General features: G+C 45.2%; 11 protein-coding genes and 1 non-coding gene across 12 annotated transcripts; 5 read left to right on the top strand and 7 right to left on the bottom strand.

The window, feature by feature from the left end:
- Positions 1-38: 38 nt before the first annotated feature.
- Positions 39-1,838, bottom strand: SSH4 (Ssh4p; the record flags this gene model as incomplete). Its single annotated transcript, XM_037281341.1, has 1 exon — positions 39-1,838. The coding sequence occupies one exon, from the start codon at positions 1,836-1,838 to the stop codon at positions 39-41; it is 1,800 nt and encodes a 599-aa protein (XP_037137236.1).
- Positions 1,839-1,954: 116 nt separating this feature from the next.
- Positions 1,955-3,864, bottom strand: RRN3 (rDNA-binding RNA polymerase I transcriptional factor; the record flags this gene model as incomplete). The annotated part of the gene is made up of 2 exons (XM_037281340.1): positions 1,955-3,598; positions 3,670-3,864. The coding sequence occupies 2 exons, from the start codon at positions 3,862-3,864 to the stop codon at positions 1,955-1,957; spliced, it is 1,839 nt and encodes a 612-aa protein (XP_037137235.1).
- Positions 3,865-4,124: 260 nt separating this feature from the next.
- Positions 4,125-6,260, bottom strand: YPK1 (serine/threonine protein kinase YPK1; the record flags this gene model as incomplete). The annotated part of the gene is made up of 1 exon (XM_037281339.1): positions 4,125-6,260. The coding sequence occupies one exon, from the start codon at positions 6,258-6,260 to the stop codon at positions 4,125-4,127; it is 2,136 nt and encodes a 711-aa protein (XP_037137234.1).
- Positions 6,261-6,551: 291 nt separating this feature from the next.
- HG536_0A03760 (uncharacterized protein) lies at positions 6,552-8,270 on the bottom strand (the record flags this gene model as incomplete). The annotated part of the gene is made up of 1 exon (XM_037281338.1): positions 6,552-8,270. The coding sequence occupies one exon, from the start codon at positions 8,268-8,270 to the stop codon at positions 6,552-6,554; it is 1,719 nt and encodes a 572-aa protein (XP_037137233.1).
- Positions 8,271-8,889: 619 nt separating this feature from the next.
- Positions 8,890-10,779, bottom strand: YKU80 (ATP-dependent DNA helicase YKU80; the record flags this gene model as incomplete). Its single annotated transcript, XM_037281337.1, has 1 exon — positions 8,890-10,779. One exon carries the CDS (start codon positions 10,777-10,779, stop codon positions 8,890-8,892), a length of 1,890 nt encoding a protein of 629 aa, XP_037137232.1.
- Positions 10,780-10,909: 130 nt separating this feature from the next.
- HG536_0Atrna1K lies at positions 10,910-10,982 on the bottom strand. Its single transcript has one exon. It is a non-coding gene; the product is annotated as a tRNA-Lys (tRNA).
- An 805-nt stretch (positions 10,983-11,787) lies between these two features.
- On the top strand, positions 11,788-12,156 carry SPG4 (Spg4p; the record flags this gene model as incomplete). The annotated part of the gene is made up of 1 exon (XM_037281336.1): positions 11,788-12,156. The coding sequence occupies one exon, from the start codon at positions 11,788-11,790 to the stop codon at positions 12,154-12,156; it is 369 nt and encodes a 122-aa protein (XP_037137231.1).
- A 137-nt stretch (positions 12,157-12,293) lies between these two features.
- On the top strand, positions 12,294-13,184 carry PMU1 (putative phosphomutase; the record flags this gene model as incomplete). The annotated part of the gene is made up of 1 exon (XM_037281335.1): positions 12,294-13,184. The coding sequence occupies one exon, from the start codon at positions 12,294-12,296 to the stop codon at positions 13,182-13,184; it is 891 nt and encodes a 296-aa protein (XP_037137230.1).
- Positions 13,185-13,631: 447 nt separating this feature from the next.
- Positions 13,632-15,683, top strand: ILV2 (acetolactate synthase catalytic subunit; the record flags this gene model as incomplete). Its single annotated transcript, XM_037281334.1, has 1 exon — positions 13,632-15,683. One exon carries the CDS (start codon positions 13,632-13,634, stop codon positions 15,681-15,683), a length of 2,052 nt encoding a protein of 683 aa, XP_037137229.1.
- An 819-nt stretch (positions 15,684-16,502) lies between these two features.
- Positions 16,503-20,210, top strand: HG536_0A03710 (myosin family protein; the record flags this gene model as incomplete). Its single annotated transcript, XM_037281333.1, has 1 exon — positions 16,503-20,210. One exon carries the CDS (start codon positions 16,503-16,505, stop codon positions 20,208-20,210), a length of 3,708 nt encoding a protein of 1,235 aa, XP_037137228.1.
- Positions 20,211-20,372: 162 nt separating this feature from the next.
- Positions 20,373-21,965, bottom strand: HFD1 (hexadecenal dehydrogenase; the record flags this gene model as incomplete). Its single annotated transcript, XM_037281332.1, has 1 exon — positions 20,373-21,965. One exon carries the CDS (start codon positions 21,963-21,965, stop codon positions 20,373-20,375), a length of 1,593 nt encoding a protein of 530 aa, XP_037137227.1.
- Positions 21,966-22,314: 349 nt separating this feature from the next.
- On the top strand, positions 22,315-23,064 carry SHE2 (She2p; the record flags this gene model as incomplete). Its single annotated transcript, XM_037281331.1, has 1 exon — positions 22,315-23,064. One exon carries the CDS (start codon positions 22,315-22,317, stop codon positions 23,062-23,064), a length of 750 nt encoding a protein of 249 aa, XP_037137226.1.
- Between the last annotated feature and the right edge of the window lie 47 nt (positions 23,065-23,111).

Below are 23,111 nucleotides of genomic sequence, written 5' to 3'. Positions count from 1 at the left end.
ATTAAAAAGTCCCAAATTATCGTCGAAGAGATACGGAATTATTTTTTGGATCTCTTCTTTCTCTTCCGCCTCTTTCTCTTGTGTTTGTCGTCATCGCGGTTCAAAGGTTGGCGATTGATTAGCGGTGTCCTCTCATTGTGTCGCGCCGATGTCTGACCAGCCTTGTTGTCGCTCTCCGCAGATTCGACCGACGACAGGCGACTGAGGCCAACGTTTTCGTTCGTCATAAGACTGTGGTTATACTCTTGATCGTAGGCAGAAGAGTTTCTTTCGTACCTTTCCAGATCACTTTCAGCAATTTCCGGTATAGCCGAAAGCAGTCTGCCAGTCCTAGGTGCCAGCAAGTTGGATGAGCTTGCCGTTGCAGAACCACCGCTGTTGATGTGTATGTTCCCGAAAAACTCGTCTGGACCTGTCGTATCGGAGTATTCTGGCGGTATATCTGCACCCTTTTGCAGTATCGTGTCCGTCTTGGTCTCATTACCGTTGTAAGATGGCGGTATGCCTATTTCCCCATATACGCTCCCAAACCCGTATTTCTTGACGTTTGCTTCGATGAACACGAAGCCGACTTGCCCCAAGTTAACGTGTAATTCAACTTCGTCAGATTCGGGCGCGTCTGGCGCCGCAACGTCATGCACACGCTGTAGATCCGGTGGTAATTCTACTTCTCTTCCTTCCGATAAACCTTCACGCATCTCGATATTATCTGGATCTTCCAGCAATCCGTCCCTTGTGTAAGTGCGCGTAAACGCAGCATTTAGAGACCCAATTCCTACGAATAAGTCGATTCCAACATTCTGCGTCACATCTATCAACCGTTTCCCGTTGTGAGTAATGAAAATCGTACCTGTCCTGAACCTGTACCCAAATCCCACAACATCTCCTTCCTGCAACTTTGGCAGTAAAGTGCTGGCCATGAATGGGTTGTTTATCCTCAGCTTGCCGGTAGACTCGTACGCTATTGAAAACAGTGACATGCCAGGTATTCTGAAGTAGGGATAAGGAAACGTCATTAAGCCTATACTGAAAATCGCATTGGAATCACTTGGATGTCTGAAAACCTTGACTTCAAAATAAACTGCATCCTTCCTGTTAAAAGGGAGAGGATAGTTCATGATTGCAGAAGAACTTTTATTGTACTTCGTGAACGTAATGTCAAGTTTATCCTGTATGAGAAAACTTGGCAGGAAATTCCCCTCCACATCAGTGTTGTCATTAATGCTTGGTAAGAAACTATAGCTTTGTATGCCGCGGTCCCTGATAAACTGCAAGTCGCTTTCATTAGTAAAAGTACCAAATTCCTTCACATTCGGAGGATTGACCTTTTGGAACTCCTTGGCCCGGTTATAGAGGTCGAGCTCAAAGGGCGACATCTTCGGTAACTCTGTAGCTTCCTGCTCCTGCAGCAGCGCATCATCATCAAATTGCCCTGCTGAAGTGAAAGATGAGTCCAAAAGAATGGCATTGCGTTTCTTACTAAACAGAGAATGAAACGGCCCCGCTGCACCGCTTGTGCCACCAGTTTCTTCATCATACTCAGCTTCATCAGCTCCACAAAACGTCACGTAAATAGCTATTATAACCAAAACAACCATCAGGAGTGCAAATGTGACTGATAAGCTTATGAGGAAGGCTAAACTGATGGTTCCGGAATCATCGACATTCGGCGGAACAGGATAAGAATCTTCTAGCTTCTTGGCAATATCACCAGCAAAAATCATTTGCACGTCATCGCTATGAAACTCGATGGCCATCAGAAATAACCATAAGTACTTGCAAGCTCTCAAGGACCCAGCATTTCTGATCCGTTGCAATGATGGACTTCTTGAACCCATCAGTAGATAGCCTAATCCTTAGCTATCACTAAGGACGTCGTTGGCTCATAATAAGACCATTATCTATATATATGACAAAGAATTTGGTATTAGATGCATTTTAATATTGATCCAGGCTAGTCTTCAAGACCGTCACTTTCGTATTCTCCACTGACTTCGCTCCACTCGATGTAGAACTCTTTCATTATCTCTTTGGAGCGCTCCAGAATTAGCGGATCGTAGGGGAAGTAGCTTTGCAAATCTATAAATTGTTGCCTCGTTGCCAAAGACCAGGTACTTGCAGCTGAAGAATACACGCTGCCCTTTTGCTCTTTGTCGCCTCTGCCAATAATGCCCCTCAGCCGCTGATTGTTATTATTTTCGATGATGCTGAAGCAGTAGGCCAGATCCTCATGCTGGGAAATGCGTGCAAACATTAGCATAACATTCTCGTTACAATATTTGAGTGGGTTGAACTTGGATATGACCATTCTTTGGAAAAATTTGTCCAGTTCGCATTCCCAGTTGCCGTCAGCATCTCTAAAGAGAGTATGTCTAAAGCAGAAAATGTAACATAGGGCTTGGAAAGCGCCATAAAAATGCTTGAATCTGTCCATGCCACCTGGCTGATCTACTTCTTCCTCTCTTTCTAGCACGTAACGATTCAACCACGATGCCAGGTAGCTCGCCACAAATATGATTTGAGTACGTGAGAGTTTCTTAGCCCGCGCAATGAAAGACCCCAGATATTGCAATGATTTGATCCTTGTCTCTGCTGTTTCTGTGGGTGAGAAAGATATGTCGATAAGGGTGACCAGAAACGAATCCATGAGCTCGATTTGGTGCTGCGAAATGTGGAACATTATGTATTGAACTGATCTTGTGAAATATGTGGGCAAAACGTGGGTCTTGAATAGAGTTGTGATAGTGTTGAAGACTGAGACGCCTTCGCCGGATTTCAGACTTTCAGGCGTTACCTTTTCCCTCAAACATTCTGTCACCATGGTTAAAATGGCGTCCAGTTTTTTCGAGAAATCCTTAATATTCTGAGTGGCCTGTACATTGTACTCTTCTTCTCCCTCAATCTCACCATCCTCCCCGACGTCATCTTCCTTATCATCATCTCGAGTTTCTACATCCACTGCTTCTTCGTCATCCTCTTCGTCGTCCCCAGCTTCTTCGTCGTCCGCCAGATCTAAATCTTCATCCTCAATGTCATCATCCAGTTCATCCAATTCATTTTGTAGCTCGACGTCCAAGGAAATAACCCTTTCAATGATTAGGGACCAGGCCTGGAACTGCAATTCCTTGCAATAACTGGTAAATTTCAGCAGATTAGCAACATAATTGACCAAATTTTTACAGGAATCATTGTTGCTAGGGAAGAACTTGGGCATGTATATATCAATGAACCCCATAGATGAGGGAATCATCTTTAAGAAATACCGCAGCATGTCATGATGACTGACTGTCATCTCAAGTGGCAAGTGGAACCCCGATATCAGAACCATTGACACGTCTTGCCACCATTTAGGTATACTCGAGCACAGGACTCTAATGAAAAATATATATTTACCTAGAGTTTGCGACGGTAGCTCCCACCATTTTTCCAAGTGGACGATAGATTGTATCAACGGAGATGCACGAGACGTCTCAATCCTGCTGATGTTATCGGAGAGCACGTCCAGCAGAACATCGAGGTTGGCCAGACTGACATGATCTTCACTCTTTCTCGGAAGAGCAACCTGACTAGCTATCAATCCCACTTGAGTGTTGGAGTTCTAAGCAATAAACTCTAGTTAGTGAATCAATTGAAAAGCAAAAGAGAATAACCAAAAGAACAAAAACATACTTTCTCTAACTCGTCCAATGCAGATTTGACAAATCTCTTATACATTTCGGTTGAAATATTCGCATCATCGTGGTCATCGTCCCCAGTATGCATTGTAATCTTATCGGAAAACTCCACCTTGCGCTTTTTGGATTCCATTGCACTAACCACAACATCTTGCGCAGGCCTTTTGCCAGAGTTTTCAAAAGCCATCATCGTGACCTAGCTGGTGAGACTAGGCAAGGATCAACCGTGATTTACTCCTCTCTAATGCGCTAAAGTAGTGTGTAAATCGATGCTCATCTCTAAAAATTTTTCTATGTGCCTTATAAATGTATAGGAAAAGGTCCCATCTCCTTAACACGTCGCCATGTACGACGCAAGATCTAACTCATAGTAACAAGATTATGTGCAGTTTATAAATAAGAGATGCGATCATCGGGGTCCAATTGACCTTTATCCTACCTTTTATGCTCTCATCTTATGCTCCTGCCTTGAATCATGGAGCTACCTAATTGTTCACTTCCGACGTAAGTCCATCCGCCAAACTGTTTCTGAACACTTTCGCTCAAAAACTCATCAACCAAGCTGTCAATTGGTTTTTCCCTTGTGAATTCTTGATCAAAGTTGCTGGTATCGATCGCGCTCGTTACGGGGGGCTTATATGGGGGAATGTAGCCTTTCATGAGAAGACGTTTCCACGACAATTGACAGAAAAAAGGATGTCTCTTGATCTCCTCTGCTCCGTTGTATCCCAGTCTTCTCTTGGGGTCACGGCTTAGCAAGCCGATTAGCAAGTCTTTTGCGTCCCTGTCAAACCCGTCCGGGAACCTTAGCGGTTCCTGCAGAATTTTCTTGTACATCTTGGGCACGTCTTCATCGTAGTATGGTGGGAGACCAGTTAACATCTCGTATAGCAGGACCCCAAGAGTCCACCAGTCTACCGCTTTCGAATATCCCTGTCCTAGTAAGAGCTCTGGAGCCAGATACTCCGGAGTGCCACAGAACGTATCTGTTTTATCCTTGTCTTTCATGTTGAGCTTACACAATCCGAAATCACACAGCGCAATATGCCCCTGGTAATCAAGAAGGATATTCTCTGGTTTCAGATCACGATATATGACATCGAGGTTGTGTAGGGTCTCCAGAGCGCACAGCAACTCGGCCGTGTAGAATCTTGAACGGGAAAGATCGAACCTCCCCTCTTTCTGTAAGTGATAAAACAATTCGCCACCGTTTATAAAGGCCAGGACCAGATATAGCTTTTCTGGTGACTGAAAAGAGAATTTTAGCGGAACGATAAAGGGACAATCGACACGAGCCAAGACAGTTCTTTCGGCCAAAGTGTGGGTGACTTCAGATTTGGAGACGATATATGCTTTTCTGATTGCTTTCAAAGCGTAAATCTTTTGAGTGTCCTTCTTTCTAACTTGCATAACTTTCCCGAAAGATCCCTTCCCGATGACCTTCAGTAGATCGAAGTCGTCAATCGATAAGGCCTTGTTTCTTGTAGGCTTATAATCGACACTTAGATTGATTTTGCCCCAACCATTATCCAAAGTGATCCAATGATGGTTAAATAATCTGATATTTGCAGCCGAATCGATCTTCAAATTCACAGGTAAGTGAAAGGAATCTAAATGAATATCCTGGTTGGAGTTTATTTGATCAAGGATCGTCTTAAGTCCTTCATTGTGCGCAGCCACTTCTTGTTGCCATACTTTAGATGGAAGTAAGATAGACGGAATTCTCACAAAAACATCAATCTTCAAGAATGGCAGTCTCCTTGTCACATCAAACGTCGAGATCTTGTTAAAGACAGGTTGTGCCATGGTCCCATATTCAGGCTCAATGGTGGCCACCGTGTTGTCGAACTCGATAGTGAAGTACAATAGCGGGTTTAAGTCGTCAGAACCAGGCAACAAAATGGTCGCTGGAACGAAATTAGTACATTGATCTTCCGGCAACAGGTTCTCACCACTAGAACCCTGCTTCTGCAATTGAATGCGTGAAAGCTGTGAGGCTACAGAATCTACCTCCAGCGCCAAGCTCGTACGTTCTGCAGTTATACCAGAGCTTAGTAATTTGCTCAGAATCTGTTCATTTGACGTGATTGGAAATGGCAATCTGAATCCCTCACCGTTGTACACCTTTATGGTCATCATCCCAGCTGTAGATGTAGCATTGTTGGCATGCGTTGCCACCGGTGCAGCTGTTGTTTCGCTTGTTGTCGAGATATCCGCAACTCTTTCTCTGGAATGGGAAGCCCGCGGAGAGCTGACATCCTCATTCTCCTCAGTTAATTCATCCCTTACGGTCGAGGCAGTGGATGAAGCATCATGCGACAATCGCACCGGCGCCATCGATGCAGGCGATGGCACGATAGTTTCCTTTCTATCAATTGACGACCGACTGAGATCAGAACTGTTCACAGTTAAGTTCTGATCCCCCCAATCGGACGAACCATGTTCAAAGTGAAATAGCTTGCTATCAATGCCTTTTTCGGATTCCTCTTTCTTGTCTTTGTCCTTCTTCTCTTTCTCAGCCTCTTTTGCCTGCCTTTCTTCCTTGGATTTACCAAACTTGAATTTGGAAAACTTCCAATAACTCATATCCCAATTGAAGCCTCCAGTAACTCTTTTACTGAAGTTTAATGCACAATAGAGCCCTTATAAGCCATAAAACCGGCCTGTTATAACCCCTTTCGCTTGTTCTGGTTACGTGATTTTGATTGACATTTTCGTTATCTAACGCGTTAAGACCTATTCAGAAGACTACAAGGAACGTCGAATTCACGCTTTAGCAGTAATGGAAACGACGGTTGACGAATAGAATCGCTTCAACTTAGAGCTCATATTTATAGCTTCATTCGTCATGTTTATATGCATCTACACTAAGAGGACCTAGGTCTTCACCGTTGGTTCTGAGTAACCGAGCACCTCTTCGAACTTCAAGAACTCAACGACGGAATCGATCACGGGTCTTAAGAACTCTTCGGCAGTTTGACCATATTTGCTCTTGTCGTCCGTGTACCTTTCGATGTAAAGTCTGATAGTGGCACCGGAAGAACCTGTACCGGACAATCTCACCACGAACCTTGCACCGTTTGATAGCTTGACATACAAACCCTGGTTGGCGGAAACCGAACCGTCTAAATCGGTGTACTGGAAGTCGCCCGCTGCCTCAACAGTCAGGGTTTCATCTGTTGGGAACTTGGAGGTAACCACATTCGGCGTATTCACGAATTTTTCAAGATGCTTGACGATGTCTTTGGCTTTCTCGGAACTCACATGCTCATAATCGTAACGTGTGAAGAAAGTCCGACCGTACTTGAGCCAGAATTCTTCCTGAACTGTCTTGATAGAGGCTTCCTTTTCTGGATTGTGCTTATTGTAAATGGCCAGGATATTCAACCAGGCGATAATAGCCCACATACCATCTTTTTCTCTAACGTGATTGGAACCTGTGCCAAATGATTCTTCACCGCAAATTGACAACTTCTTGGCGTCGAACAAAGCACAGAAAAACTTCCATCCCGTTGGAACTTCGTAGCACTTCAGACCTTGCTTGGCAGCAACTCTGTCAATTGCGCCGGATGTTGGGAAGGAGCGAGCCAAACCATAAATACCCTGTTTTGCAAAGTATGGGATTTCCTTGGCGTACTCAGCTATGATGGCGACGGAGTCACCAGGTGAGACGAAGGCAGGCCCATAACCGTAAATCATGTTTCTATCACCATCACCATCGGAAGCTGCACCAAACTCTATTTTCTCCTTGTCAACTCTGTCGACCAAAGTACGAGCATATGTTAAATTGGGATCTGGGTGAATACCGCCGAAATCGGGCTTGGGGTGATAGTTTTGCAGGACTTCGTTCTCAGGTAATCCCAATTCGTCGACGAAAATTGCTTTTCCGTAGGGACCGGTGACACCATTGAGCCCGTCAAAGAGCAATTTCCAGTTCTTGGTTTTCCTCTGGGAGTCGACAAACTTCTTGATCAAATCGAAGTCGAAAATTTCGCGAAGGAATTCGACGTACGCCTTTGTTGTGTCGACGACATCGATGACAAGAGGACCATATGATTTTTCCCCCAGAGTGCTCAAATCAATAGTTGGAAAATCTTTGACGATCTTATAGGATGTCAATTTCTTAGACACTTCCCAGATTGCATTAGTGACGGACTCCGGAGCGGGGCCACCATTAGCCAAGTTGTACTTGATACCAATGTCATTTTCAGGGCCACCAGGATTGTGAGATGCGGTCAAGATAATACCACCTGTTACCTTCTTAAGACTCTTATCCTGATATGTTCTGATTATATGGGAAGCAGCAGGCGTAGATAATAGACCGTTGTGCCCAACAACTAACTTGCGAACGCCATTGGCCGCCGAGATTGCTGCAATCTTCTGCAAAATGACATCGTTATAGTAACGACCATCTCCTCCTACCACCAAAGTGGCATCCTTACAGCCTTCAGGGATTGCATCGAGTATAGACTGAATGAAATTCTCAGTATAGTGTGGCTTCTCCATGAAGATCTTTGTTTTCTTACGAAGCCCCGAAGTACCTGGCTTTTGGTCATTGTAAGGCTCGGTAACAACCGTTTCTACTGCTAGAGACATATCCTTCTTATTTTGTTTCAAAGATTCCTTGCTTTGCTCTTGACCACCCTGAAATGAACCACTGAACTGTAATGAGCTATCCACGCCTTACAGATCTTATATACACCAGCAACCAAGTCCTTAATAACTTAGGGGGGGAGGGGTGTCCTTGTTTCGATCTGCCTAGGGGTGACGGGATACCTACCTTGTTTTCTCGTTTTTCTCAGGCAGCTTATTGGGCTTTCGCTGTCGAATGTAGAAGGGCGAGGGCGTGGGGAAGAACAGTAAGCAACAAAAAAACCTGGATATGGTTACATCCATGGTCTAGCGCAACCGCAAAATAGTGTGAGTGTGAGAATAATAGGGCTCTCCCAATTCGCAAGAACCAGCTTTGATAAGCTTGTGTCTACCTTGGTAGGGTAGGGGCTTGAGCCCGATCGGTACTCATTTGTGTTCTCCTTTAAGGTGTCGGTCTGGCTGATCATTCAGATGTTTGGATAGTTCCTATTTGGATCTGAAAGCTGTCATTTTGCCTTCGCTTTTATATCTTCGGCGGCTAAGGCTGACCCCTAAAAAAAGCTTCTGTACAAATATCAAATCTGGAACATTACAGACTGAATCTATAAAATGCCCTTGCTAACTACCGTTCTCCAAGCGCTAGGATGGACTCTAGGGATGGTATGTTTTCTGCTGCTTCATCTTGTAGATCATATTGCTCGTCAGCGGCTATAAACTTCTTCTCAGTCTGCTTTAGGTTCAGCAGCTTTACTAATTCTGCCATACCTGCCTCATCTCTCCTGTCGTTGTAATGGGGTTGTATTTTTTCTCTCAGAACATCGGGCATTTCCGGCATCTGAAGTTCATCGGACCCAATTACCAACTTCTGGTGGATCCATTCAAGTAAGACCTGCTTTTGCCTGTGCAAATGGATGGCCGGCACCCTGAAGGGGTTGCTACCTCTTAGGAGAATGTTTTCCTCTTCGCCACCGGGCAACGGTAAGGTGCTGTCCTTAGTGGCTTGCCCCAGAGGCAAATAGTAGTGACTAGCCAGGTCGGTGTCCTGCTTGACAGGAGAATCCATGTCAAGAGAATCGATGTAATTGGATATCAGAGCATCAATCCTGGAATTTTCTGCTTCCTGATTGTCTTCTATTTTCTTACCAGAAGTAGTGGTTCTATTCGTGAGCCTCGGGAAGCTAGCCACTCTTTCATCCTCTGCAAATGGTAACCTGTTCAATATCAATGTACGAACCTTTTCATCGTGCTCATCGCGCATTATAAGTGGACATAGCATACACATTTCGACTTCAGAATCGCACTTTGCAACGTAGCGAACGATGCATACCTTGTCATGCTCTAGCATGGTATCAACAAGCGCGCTGAAAGTGGCCATGTCAGCGGTTGATCCAGATCTGGTATCTGGCAGAATGAACCGGGACTCAGAATTCAGCATATATCGGGGCAGTCGCGTCCGATCTAGAAAACCTCTTATGTCTATGCCGGGAGATGTCCTATAGTATCTTTGTTCGTCGAGGGTCGACGGCAGGACGACATAGTCTGAGCCATACCGGTACGCCTTAGCTATGGATTGCTGAGCAACCGTGAATCGTTTGTCTGCTTTATCATCGTGAACCTCATACTCTATCACAGACTTTACGGGCTCACATTGCTTCGAGCCATTTTGCTCGTCCTTAAACACCAGTTTCCTATTCAACGTCGACACACGCTTGGTAGCCGGATAACCTTCCACCTTGATACACAAGCAGCGTTCATCATCGGCAGGTGAAATGCCTTTGCAGTCACTAGACGGGACTATAGCGGTTACCTCTGCACCAAGTCTCAGCTCCCCGGCGAAAATTCGTACTGGCTTGACAACCGCGGGTTTGGGCAAAGCTATTTCCAGAAGCAAATCATTAATGTCAAAAACCATAGAGCCTGGAATCGCCTTCACGAGAGTACCCCATCTGCTATCCTCGATATCACTGTCCTTCGAGTCGGTCGTTGTCTTTTTTCTACAATCAATCAATATGAGTCTTGAGTTGAATTCCTCTTTTAATACATCAATCTCGTCCTCATTCAGATCGAGCCCATCCACATCAGCGGTGAAGACAACAGTTTGTCTCAGCATTTTGCGCGTCTTGAACTTTTCTTTCATATCTAAAGATGACACTAGCAAACATTGAACCATAGATTCGACTGATTCAATGTCGGCACTCTCACCTCCATCATCGGAAGGTCTGGGTCCCGAAGTCTCCTCACCATAAAACTGCAAATATCTTAAAAGCTTGAGCGTCTCGGTTGACGTAACAGGAGCAACAAATTCCTGTGCTTCATAAACGTTCGAAATCGACTGTGAATTTTTGGAATAACGACAGTTTGCTAAGTAGCAACTGATCCAGTCAGTTTTGCGTCCTCTTTTGCACTTATCCAACAGAGTGTACTCAAGATAGGCGATAACCTTTGAGAGATGCCCATCTCGCTCCATGGCCGGCGAAACGTCCACCACGAACGTTGTGGCTTCTGCTGACATCGTGGTGCTTTTAGATTAGATCTGGGAAGTAGGTTTTGCACACCATATTAGATCCCATGGATAAGAAGTACTGGCCCAACCCTTCAACATTCCTAGGTCTCATTGAAGCTGTAGAATAGCAGCAAAAAAAAGCCCTGTAGGGGGCTCGAACCCCTAACCTTGTGATTAAGAGTCACACGCGCTACCGATTGCGCCAACAAGGCTCTTGTTTAATTCTGCAAAAAAAAAATCAAACTACATCCAGCAACTTTGATCATGTGACCACCACACCAAGAATCTCGGCGAATTGGCGTCTGGTTGTTTGGCTGATTGGCTTTTCTGTCGCACTAGGTTGGGCTGCTTCCCTCTACCATAGCATATCTGCAGTCACTGAAACGCAAGAGCACACATGAGCCTGAGTGATGAACGGTTCTGTCTTTGTCTTAAGGCGGTTTAAATCCCGAACTGCTAAGAGCTCGAAATACTGTGATCGGAAATCGAACGCCGAAACCCAAGAGATGCGATAATGTCCACTTATGCACATAATCAAGAAATCTCTCCTCGAAGAATCCCAGTATCAGCTCCGCTTGCCCCTGAAGCGAGAGCGTATATTCTGTTTAGATAGATGCTTCAGCATCCAATTCTACCCCTCATGGCTTGGACACGGTCAAATACCGAAGAGAAATGGGAGATGCGCGGAGTCGCAGTTTCTCCGCTGAACGCTCATGAGATTTCGACTCATGAAATGGAGCTTACGCACTTAGGCTAGCCGTTCCATTCCAGAGTTTGGCCCTTGACCCCGGTTTTCTTAGTCTGGGCAAAAGAAGCGACAGTCATTTTTCAAGTGTCAGCAACCGAAGTGCTGACATCTCAAGGGAAAAAGAGGGGAGTTACAGGCTAGGTTTCCAATACGGCCCTTCCCCGACGTCTCATTATAAAAGCAGATATTCTGAGACCTGGTGGATTCAGAGTACTAGTAGAGTAACTGGCAGAGAAGGCCTTAAAACGCAAATAGACACACAAGGGATAATGGGATTTTGGGATTCGTTTGAAGTATACAACAGGAAAAAGCACGCGAAGGACGTTAGCATGCTCGGGACCAACCATTCAAATCTGGGCCAGGGACAGGGCAAGACCGGGTACATGTATTCGCACGAGTACTACGGGCCCGCGAAGAAGAAAGCCATGGAGGAGTCGGGAATTATCAGTGAGGCAGGAACTGCAGATATGAGAAAAAGCTCCGTTTCCTCGGAGTCCTCTGGGGAAAGTAGTACCAAACTGATGATGGGCGAGGACCAGCCTCACATGGTTGACATCTCCAAGCTAACCCAGAACGAGTTTAAGCGATTGTACGAAGGCATGAGGAAGGGCGAGCCTGATAACAGGGTGAACTTCTAAGACGCAGTGGATGTTTTATTGTAGGTAATGTTTTAGGATCTTTATGGCATTTTAGGTAGGCATTATGTAGTGAAAAATGACAAGAAACAGGAGGCAGCCGTTGGACGAAGTTTCAGATCTCAGCAAGGTAAGCTGTCATGCCCTTCACAGCCCTGCCGGGATATTTTCGAGCCTTCGAATCTGCCGACTCCGAGGGGGTGGACTCGAGAGCCGTCGACCACTTGGAATTAGTCGCACACGACTCGTGGAGAGATCTTCACAGCCAGATACCGGCTGATACAGACACACACCACTACAAGCTAGTTGTGCTGGCGAGACACGGCCAAGGGTATCACAACGCCGCTCTTTTGCGATATGGCTTGGAAGCGTGGGAGGACCACTGGTCTTTTCTAGTCGGTGACGAGTACGGCGATTGGCTCGATTCGAAGTTGACAGCTCTCGGAAAGGAGCAAGTCGAAAAGACGGGACTCCAGGTGTTGGCTCCCATGGTTGGTCACATCGAGGCGTTGCCCGATGTTTTCTTCACCTCGCCTATGAGACGATGTCTCGAGACCTTCATTGGGTCGTGGGGAGACATCTTTCGCAGGAACAACGAATATCTCAAGGACAGTACAATCCCCGTGCAGGTGGTAGAAAACCTCAGGGAAAGGCTGGGCGAACATACTTGCGACAAAAGAGTTCCCCACTCAGAGGTTGTCGGCGAGTACCAGCACTACGCGACTGATGGCGGAAATGTAATAAACTGGCATTACGAGCCCGGCTACCCCGAGGAAGATGAACTCTGGTTCGAGGACTACAGAGAAACGGATGCCGAACTAGACGAACGGTTGCACACGGGTCTTTCGCAGATCTTCGGCCAATTGAACTCCGATCAAAGGTTTATTTCCATTACTTGCCACTCCGGCGTGATACAAAGTATCCTTCGTAACCTGAGCCATCCGCCAGTGAGAAACCTGGACACAGGGAAAGTCGTCTGCGTAGTGGTCAAGATAAACGTGAACAGACTCAAAGGTGCATCGCACTTGTGACTTTTTTAGGATTAAGTATTATTGATAGACCTCAATTGTCTGACTAATAGAGACCAAGCAATTGCCAAACTAAAAGATCTCCTAGAGGAGAGCGTGGTTCGATGTCTAGCAAGCTTCGATACTTGAAGATGACGCAGGTCAATTTAGCTTTTTTTTTGACCTTTGAGTCATCGCTGTGTTGTGAGTAAGAAAATTTTTTTTCAATCCTAACTAATAAATAGTTCAGAATCTCATCTCAGGATCTATTTTGAATTAGAGGAATTGTCACAAATCCGGATCATTTGGCAGGTTTACTACTCCCTATTGCTTTTATATCCGTACTGAACTTTTTGGTCAGTAAAGTGCGCTTTTCACATAAGATTGTACAGCACATTGGTTGTCATTGAAAGGAATTCGTATTACAGTTCGGTAATTTGAAAGCATTGGAGGCCGATAGAATTATTTGAAATGATCAGACAGGCTACAACTAAACAATTTGCAGCAAGACGCTGCTTACAGCAGATAGCAGCACGCCCCGCTGTATATGGCACATTTCGCTGCTACAGCTCGGCGTCCCGCAATTACAGTGCATCAGTAGCGAGCGCTCCATCTAGTGACAGGAGGCCTGAACCGGCTCCCTGTTTTAACGTTGATCCAGCAGCAGAGCAGCCCTCAAAGCTTAGTCAAAAGCTTCGGGCTGATCCCCATATGGACAGTTCGTTCATTGGTTTGACCGGCGGTCAGATATTTCATGAGATGATGATTAGACACAACGTTGACACCATCTTTGGTTACCCTGGTGGTGCCATCCTGCCAGTGTACGACGCCATCCACGACAGTAAAGCTTTCAACTTTGTCCTACCAAGACATGAACAAGGTGCTGGTCACATGGCCGAGGGTTACGCTAGAGCTTCTGGTAAACCTGGTGTCGTCTTGGTGACTTCAGGTCCAGGTGCGACAAATGTGGTTACTCCTATGGCCGACGCCCTTGCGGACGGTGTCCCAATGGTCGTGTTCACCGGTCAGGTGTCTACCTCGGCCATCGGTACTGACGCCTTCCAGGAGGCCGATGTCGTTGGAATCTCAAGATCGTGCACCAAGTGGAATGTGATGGTTAGATCAATCGAAGAGCTTCCTCGACGTATCAACGAAGCATTTGAGATCTCCGTGAGCGGCAGACCAGGTCCCGTCTTGGTTGATCTGCCCAAGGATGTCACAGCGGCTATCCTAAAGAATCCAATTCCAACAAAGACCACTCTCCCATCTACTTCATTGGCTCAAATAACCAAACGTGCTCTTGACGAAGCAACCAATGAAAAGCTAGCGCGAGCTGCCGATTTGCTAAACAAGGCCAAAAAACCGGTACTTTACGTCGGTGCTGGTATTTTGAACAACCCCGATGGTCCCAGATTGTTGAAGGAATTGAGCGAACGTGCTCAAATACCAGTCACAACCACTCTACAGGGTCTTGGTGCCTTTGATCAAGAGGATCCAAAGTCTCTAGATATGTTGGGTATGCACGGCTCTGCTACCGCCAACCTGGCGATGCAACATGCTGATTTGATTCTAGCAGTTGGTGCCAGATTTGACGACCGTGTCACCGGTAGCATCAGCAAGTTTGCCCCAGAGGCCCGTCGTGCTGCTTTAGAGAACAGGGGTGGTATTGTACACTTTGAAATTACGCCAAAGAACATCAGTAAGGTCGTAGAGACCCAAGTAGCAGTCCAAGGTGATGCAGCAGTAAACATCGAAAAATTGCTTCCCTTAGTCTTCCCCGTTAAGGAGAGAACCGAATGGTTTGCAAGTATCACTGAATGGAAGGAGAAGTACCCATATGCCTACCAGAAGGAAACTCCAGGGTCCAAGATCAAACCACAAACAGTCATCGCTAGACTATCTGATCTAGCCAACAAAAGTGACAAAGAAGTTATCGTGACCACCGGTGTCGGTCAACATCAAATGTGGGCTGCCCAACACTGGACTTGGAAAAACCCTCGCTCTTTTATCACCTCTGGTGGTTTAGGTACCATGGGCTACGGTTTGCCTGCAGCTATCGGTGCTCAAGTCGCAAAACCGGATGCCTTGGTCATCGATATCGATGGTGATGCCTCTTTCAACATGACCTTGATGGAGCTAACCTCTGCTGTCCAAGCCAACGCCCCAGTTAAGATCTTGCTGCTAAACAACGAAGAGCAAGGCATGGTCACTCAATGGCAGTCACTATTCTACGAACACCGTTACTCTCACACCCATCAATTGAACCCAGATTTCGTGAAGCTTGCCGAGGCCATGGGCTTGAAGGGTCTACGTTTATCTAAGCAAGAAGATATGGATGCCACTTTGAAAGAATTTATCGAAACTGAGGGTCCAGTCTTGTTGGAAGTCATTGTTGAACCAAAGGTGCCTGTTCTGCCAATGGTTCCAGCAGGCAAGGGGCTGGACGAATTCATAAATTTCGACCCTAAAGTTGAGGAGGAGCAGACTGCTCTTCGTCACGAACGCACTGGAGGTCAATATTAAAGGTGCTTTTATGATCCAAATGACGAATTAAGACTGGAACCATATCAGAAAGGACAGAAAGGGAGACAATCATTTCGATGTATAGATAGTTTTCGGCCTTCATGTAAACTAAACTACGATCAATCTCAAGTAGCACAACTTGGCTAGATCGTTTTGCTCTTCAGACTAATATCTTATGAATTTACAGATTTTTTGTGACCTCGGCGGCTATCTTAAGCACGGAGTCACAGCCATGACCAAGATAAAAAAATATAAGCTACATGGCAATTCAATATCAGCGTCGAAAACTCATGGTAGGCCGAAACAGCAAGGTTGAGCATGGATTGCGCTTCTGAAGAGCAACAAGCAGTTGCATTTGTGTCGAAGGCCTCTTCCAGCTTTTCCAGCGCAGGGCTAGGCAGGAGTGTGAACGGCTACAGCCTTTTGATATCTATCAGACGCTGATCATGACGAGCATTCAGCGCAAATATAGGCCCTCTGAAGTTGATCTAACATGAACCTAGTTGTACGATGCAAGCAATATATGGCTTATCAAAGCGGGAAAAGGCTGCCTGATGACTTAATGAGCTTCAAAGAACTTTGGGTGTCTTTGCAGAGGCAGAAAAGAGCTTCAAGATGAGCTAATAGTGAACCAAACGATAATCTTTAGGCTAAGAGGCGACTGTGTGGCTCGTTCTATGTGATGCGCTTAAGCTTACGAAAAGGGGCAGAGTAAGCGGTGTTTCTCGATCAACCGAAAAAGCGTAGGTAAGCAACAAGAACTTTCAGATATTCATAGAGCAGATCTTGATCCAAGCTGCGCTTTTGTGATCTGCAACAATGGCCATTATCAAAAGAGGTGGACGAACAAAGGCGGCAGCGGCGCCAGCCAAGAGATCGGCGAAAATCAAGAAGGCAACCTATGATTCATCTAAGAAGAAAGAAGTTGGTGTATCTGATCTGACACTACTTTCCACGATATCTGACCAGGCCATAAATGAAAATCTCAAAAAAAGATTCTTTAATGGGTCAATTTACACTTATATTGGACATGTCCTTATTAGTGTGAATCCATTTCGCGATTTGGGCATTTATACAGATGCGATTCTCGAGTCCTATAAGGGCAAGAATAGATTAGAAGTACCACCCCATGTTTTTGCAATTGCTGAAAGCATGTACTACAATATGAAGGCTTACAATGAGAATCAATGTGTCATCATTTCTGGTGAATCTGGTGCTGGAAAAACTGAAGCTGCAAAAAGAATTATGCAATATATTGCTGCTGCGTCTTCAGCGCATTCAGAGTCTATTGGGAAGATTAAAGATATGGTTCTTGCCACTAATCCACTACTGGAGTCCTTCGGCTGTGCTAAGACTCTAAGGAACAATAATTCTTCAAGACACGGGAAATATCTGGAGATTCGCTTCAATGCCCAATTTGAGCCTTGCGCTGGTAATATCACCAATTATTTATTGGAAAAGCAGAGAGTAGTGGGACAGATCAGAAACGAGAGAAATTTCCATATCTTTTATCAGTTTACGAAGGGTGCTTCAGAGAACTATAGACAGATGTTTGGGGTTCAGAAGCCAGAGCAGTATATCTATACGTCGGCTTCCGGATGCACCTCTGTCGACACCATTGATGATTTGAAGGATTATCAGGAAACTTTGAAAGCCATGCAGATCATTGGTTTGTCCCAGGAAGAACAGGATCAAATTTTCAGGCTTTTGGCAGCCATCTTATGGATTGGTAACATTACTTTCATCGAAAATGAAGAGGGAAACGCTCAGGTAAGGGATACGTCTGTGACAGATTTCGTTGCATACTTATTGCAGGTAGATTCCGAACTTTTAATCAAATCCTTGGTAGAAAGAATTCTAGAAACCAATCACGGGATGAGAAGAGGCTCTGTGTATCATGTGCCCCTTAATCAAGTTCAAGCTACCGCGGTGAAAGACGCCCTGGCAAAAGCAATTTACAATAACTTATTCGAATGGATTGTCGAAAGAGTTAATATTTCTTTGCAAGCGTTCCCCGGTGCTGATAGGTCCATCGGTATCCTCGATATCTATGGATTTGAAATCTTCGAACACAACTCATTTGAACAGATTTGTATCAACTATGTGAACGAAAAGCTTCAGCAAATTTTTATTCAGCTCACGCTAAAATCTGAACAAGATACCTACGAAAGGGAGCAAATTAAATGGACCCCCATCAAATACTTCGATAATAAAATTGTGTGCGATCTTATCGAGGCGAAAAGACCACCTGGTATTTTCGCCGCCATGAATGATTCAGTTGCCACTGCCCACGCTGATTCCAATGCGGCAGATCAAGCATTTTCACAGCGTTTGAACTTATTCTCGTCAAATCCTCATTTTGAGCTGAGATCTAATAAATTCATTATAAAGCATTATGCCGGTGATGTTACCTATGATGTTAACGGTATCACTGATAAAAATAAAGATCAGCTTCAGAAAGATCTCGTTGAACTGATCGGAACCTCGACGAACACTTTTCTTTCCACTATTTTCCCGGACACAGTGGATCCGAACTCCAAGAGAAGACCACCGACGGCAGGCGATAAGATTATTAAAAGCGCAAATGAGCTTGTGGAGACATTGTCGAAGGCGCAACCATCATATATCAGAACAATTAAACCAAATCAAACCAAATCACCCAACGATTACGATGATGCGCAAGTGCTTCATCAAGTCAAATATCTGGGTCTTCAAGAAAATGTGCGTATTAGAAGAGCAGGTTTTGCCTATAGACAAGTCTTTGATAAATTTGTGGAGAGATTCTATCTGTTGTCCCCTCGCTGTTCGTACGCAGGTGATTATACTTGGCAAGGAGATACGCTTGATGCTGTAAAAATGATCTTAGTGGATTCGTCGATTCCAGACAAAGAATATCAGTTAGGCGTAACTCAGGTTTTCATCAAGACTCCAGAAACCCTATTCGCCTTGGAACATATGAGGGACAGATATTGGTATAACATGGCTGCCAGAATCCAGCGCGCATGGAGAAGGTTCATACAGAGAAGGATTGATGCGGCAACCAGGATACAAAGAGCAATCAAAGAGAAAAAAGGCGGCAACAAGTTTGAGCAGCTTAGAGATTATGGTACCACATTACTGGCTGGACGAAAAGAAAGAAGGTCCATGTCTTTACTGGGATACAGAGCATTCATGGGAGACTATTTATCGTGCAACGAAGCCAAATCCAAAGGTTCATTTATCAGAAAACAGGCTGGGATCACTGAGAAAGTGGTGTTTTCAATACATGGCGAAGCACTACATACTAAATTTGGAAGATCGGCTCAGCGTCTCAAAAAGACATTTATTCTAACATCCAGTCATTTCTACATTATTGGACAAGTGATGACGCAGAACACACTTTCATATAATGCCGAATACAATATTGATGTTAGGAACATAAGTAGCGTGAGTTTGACAAACTTGCAGGACGATTGGATGGGTATAAATTTGATGAATTCAGCACAACCAGACCCTTTGATCAATACTTACTCCAAAACAGAGCTTATGACTCATCTCAAGAGGCTAAATAACAAGATTCAAATCAAAATTGGGCCCAACATAGAATATCAAAAGAAACCTAGAAAATTGCACTCTGTGAAAGGTCAAGTCAGCGATACAGCCCCCAAGAGAGGCGATCTCTATAAGTCTAGCACGATTTTGGTTCAACGCGGGCATCCAGCGAGCTCAGAATCTCATGCAAAGCCCAGGAAAGGAACGAACAATACACCCGTAAAGTCATTTTCAAAAAAACCCTCCAATATGGGCAACAGGCCCGCACCATCAACTGCTCAGCGTAAAGCGCCAGCGCCTGTTCCAAGAACGACCAAGAAGCCAGCTCCTCCACCTCCTGCTACCAAGCAACAACCAACAGGAAATTCACTGGCAGCCACTGCCGCCCAAGCCGCTTATCATCCCAATGGAGTAATGAAACAATCTAAACCTGTTGCTCCTAAGCCGACTGTTAATCAAAAACCAGCGGCGCCCAAAGCAGAAGAACAGAATCACAAAGCCGAGATCGCAAGCGTAAATGCTACTGCGGTAAAGCATGTTCCACCTCCGCCTCCTCCTCCACCTCCTGCGGCAAAACAAGAGGTTCCGATGTTCCAAGCGGCATATGACTTTCCGGGATCTGGCGCTCCCTCAGAGCTGCCATTGAAAAAAGGAGATGTTGTTTACATAACGAGACATGAACCTAGTGGCTGGTCGCTTGGAAAAACATTGGATGGCGCAAAGGAGGGATGGGTTCCTACGGCATATATGACCGAGTTTCACGGCACTTCAAATGCTATTCAAGCACCGAAGGCCATCAACTCCACGGCCACAACAGCTTCAGCCACACCAGCGAATGCTATGCAAAATACACAAATTGATACAACTGCATCGCAACCGGCAAATTTCAGTGATGGTTTGGCCTCCGCCCTTGCTGCTAGGGCCAACAAGATGAGAGTTGAGAGCGACGAGGATGAGACTGCAAAGACAGATGATGAAGATGACGATGATTGGTGAGTTCTTTGACGGATAACAGCGTGTCTAAGATTAAGTACCTTGTATAATAAGTGATAGCATGGTTTTGGCTTATTTAAGATTCCGCTAACACTATTAGTAACCGACAAATGAAACCCTTTCAATGATATAAACAAGTAAAACACATTACAAAGTCCTTCTACATTAGCACTTGCTCAAGGCGATGGCGAACACCAAAATTGCTAGGCCTAGGGCGAACCATTTAAAGCAACCAAACCGGTCATTTCCGTTGCGGTCAAACCATGGAGATTTCTCCACTGCTAGCCTGAAGGCCTTCGATTTCCATGATGTAAATGGAGGATAACGTATCGCCAAGGCAGCGTCCATCCAGTATGGTTGCTTCAATACCGTTCTCTGATGAGTGAATGTGTTGAAACCCCAAATTCCTCCAGAGTTACCATACCCAGAGCGACCAATACCACCAAATGGTGCATCGTTTATGCCAACGTGGATCAGTGTATCACCGACAATGCAACCGCCCGATCTTAATCTAGTCAGAATCCGTTGGACTTCTTGCTCCTTCTGAGAAAAAATATACTGAACCAAAGGAGTGTCCTGTTTCTGAATCACGTCGTCAAGTGTTCGATCCAAATCGGAATACCGAATGAAAGGCAGCACCGGTCCAAAGTTCTCTTTCTCCATCAGGGAGTCATCCCATTCCACGTCAAATACCAATGTAGGCGGAATCATAAGGCTTTCTGCGTCAGAAGATTGATTGCCGACTACGAATTTGTCACCTTTGGATGAGGCAATGCGCGAGGAAACGGAATCAAATGCCTTCTTGTTGATCATATGAGTGTACTCGGCTTCGGGGGTGATCTCAGGAAAGAACTCTTTGAGGACCTCCTTAGCCTGCTCCACAACTTGATCATAGATGGATTCATGTACCAAAACATAGTCTGGTGCGACACATATTTGTCCTGAGTTCCCAAAAGTGCTGAAGAAGATACGCTTGAGCGCAGTCTTGATGTTCTTACGACGTAAGTTATTAGTCATGAAGACAGGCGACTTGCCGCCTAGTTCAAGAACACAAGGAGTCACTGTCTTCGCGGCCTCCTGAGCTATGATCGATCCGACCCGGTTTGAGCCAGTGAAGAAGATCATATCGAATTTTCCTGATTGCACAAGTCTCTCGGTTTCCGCCTTGGCACCCTTGACGATTTGCAAGAGTCCATCTGGCAAACCAGCATCTCTGACACATTTCTCAATGCACATCGCAGTCGCAGGGGTCATTTCGCTTGGTTTTAGAATCACCGAGTTACCACCCGCAATTGCATAAACCGTTGGAATCAAAGAGCACAAAAGAGGGAAATTGAAAGGCCCAATCACCAGCACGCTACCACGAGCAATAGACTCCACAACGATCTTCCCAAAGAGATAAGGTGCAGAATAGTCTGACACCTTTTTGGGCTCTATCCATTTTGGTAGTTTCTCAATGATGCTCAAGATGCAATTCAACACCTGTATTATCTCCAGAGTGAGTGATTCTTGCTTTGATCGGTGAAAATCTGAGTACATTGCCTCGATCAGCGCATCTGTATTGTCTCTTATGCCATGAAACAGCTTCTTCAAGTGGATCGATCTTTGCTTTAGGTCGGCCTTTCTTGGAGAACGTTCCTTGGATATCTGCAACTGCTTGTCATAGAAATAGCTATTGCAGAGCCGAATCTCAGAATCAATTTCCTCCATAGGAGTGTTCTTCGAATATTCCATTTCCATGGTTACCTCGTCTGTCATTGTACCAAATCCTCTCACTTATAACAGAATTGCTCTGCCTTGTGTCATTCGAATATGGAACCTCCAACTGCTGGTTAATATACGTTGCTATACCTTGTCCTTTTATACCTCGGTACCCTTAGGTTGCGCGAATAGCGAGAGAGTACCCTGAACCCCTAACCTATAGTAACCTTCCTCAGCGCAACTTGATCAGTTACGATGGGTTTAGCCCTACCAGCAAGTTTAAAATGAGCCTCTTACTACTGGTTCTGTCCAATGATCTTTCCTTTATGCTTCGCCTTAAGGAAGCTTTTGTATGTCGACTACTGGTGTTATCCAGGTATTGGTGAAAAATTGATAAGTATCCGCTATGGAATTCATTCCAGTCATCCCCTTGTCTGATCCTGTCGCCGCTATCGTTCTATGCAGGCAGGATATCTCCCGGATGTTCACCAGGTACATGTCCAACTATGTTCACTTCCTGAACAAGTTCATTGGACACATGCGTCGAGTTGGGTCGCTGAGGTTTGAGAGAATGACGCTGATCAAGTTTGTGAAGAAGTTGAGATTCCTCCATGAGTCCTTAACCAACTTCGAAGTCGGCTCTGGGATCATACACCCAGAGGATGCGGACCTGAAGACGGCGAACGTGCCGCTGGCATCATTCTGCTTGAAATGTCTCGAGCTACTGGATGTTTTGAACTTCTACTTGACCCAGCCGTTGCAGAAGGAGATTATATCCAAGACTTTGAACAGCAATTTGACGTTATCTGAGGATTGCATCGCGGGTATCGAAGATACGTATAATCATTTTGTCAAGTACACGCAATGGACGATAGAAGCACTGGGAATCGACGATCCGTTGCTGCACATTGAAGTGGTGCAATTTGCAAGGAAATGTGCGCTGGAAGATAACGTAAACGTGGAGGAAAGCAGCGATATATTCTTGCAAGAAGTCGAAACGGTAGAAGATGCGGAGGAGTACGGCAATCTGTCCATGGAATGGACGAACGTTCTAGGCAGCAAACTAGATACGTTGCAAGTGTACTATGATGATGTGATGATGCACTGGCAAGATGGATTTGATAGAAAGAAGGATACAAAGACGTCCAGGACATGAGTTGCGTATGTTGTCTACATAGTACTTAGGTTGCAGTAAATCCAGCG

The sequence above is a fragment of the Torulaspora globosa genome, chromosome 1 (assembly GCF_014133895.1).
Source record: "Torulaspora globosa chromosome 1, complete sequence".
Classification (NCBI taxonomy): Eukaryota; Fungi; Ascomycota; class Saccharomycetes; order Saccharomycetales; family Saccharomycetaceae; genus Torulaspora; species Torulaspora globosa.
The sequence above is the reverse complement of the archived record's forward strand: the minus strand, read 5'-3'. Positions and strand labels throughout refer to the sequence as shown.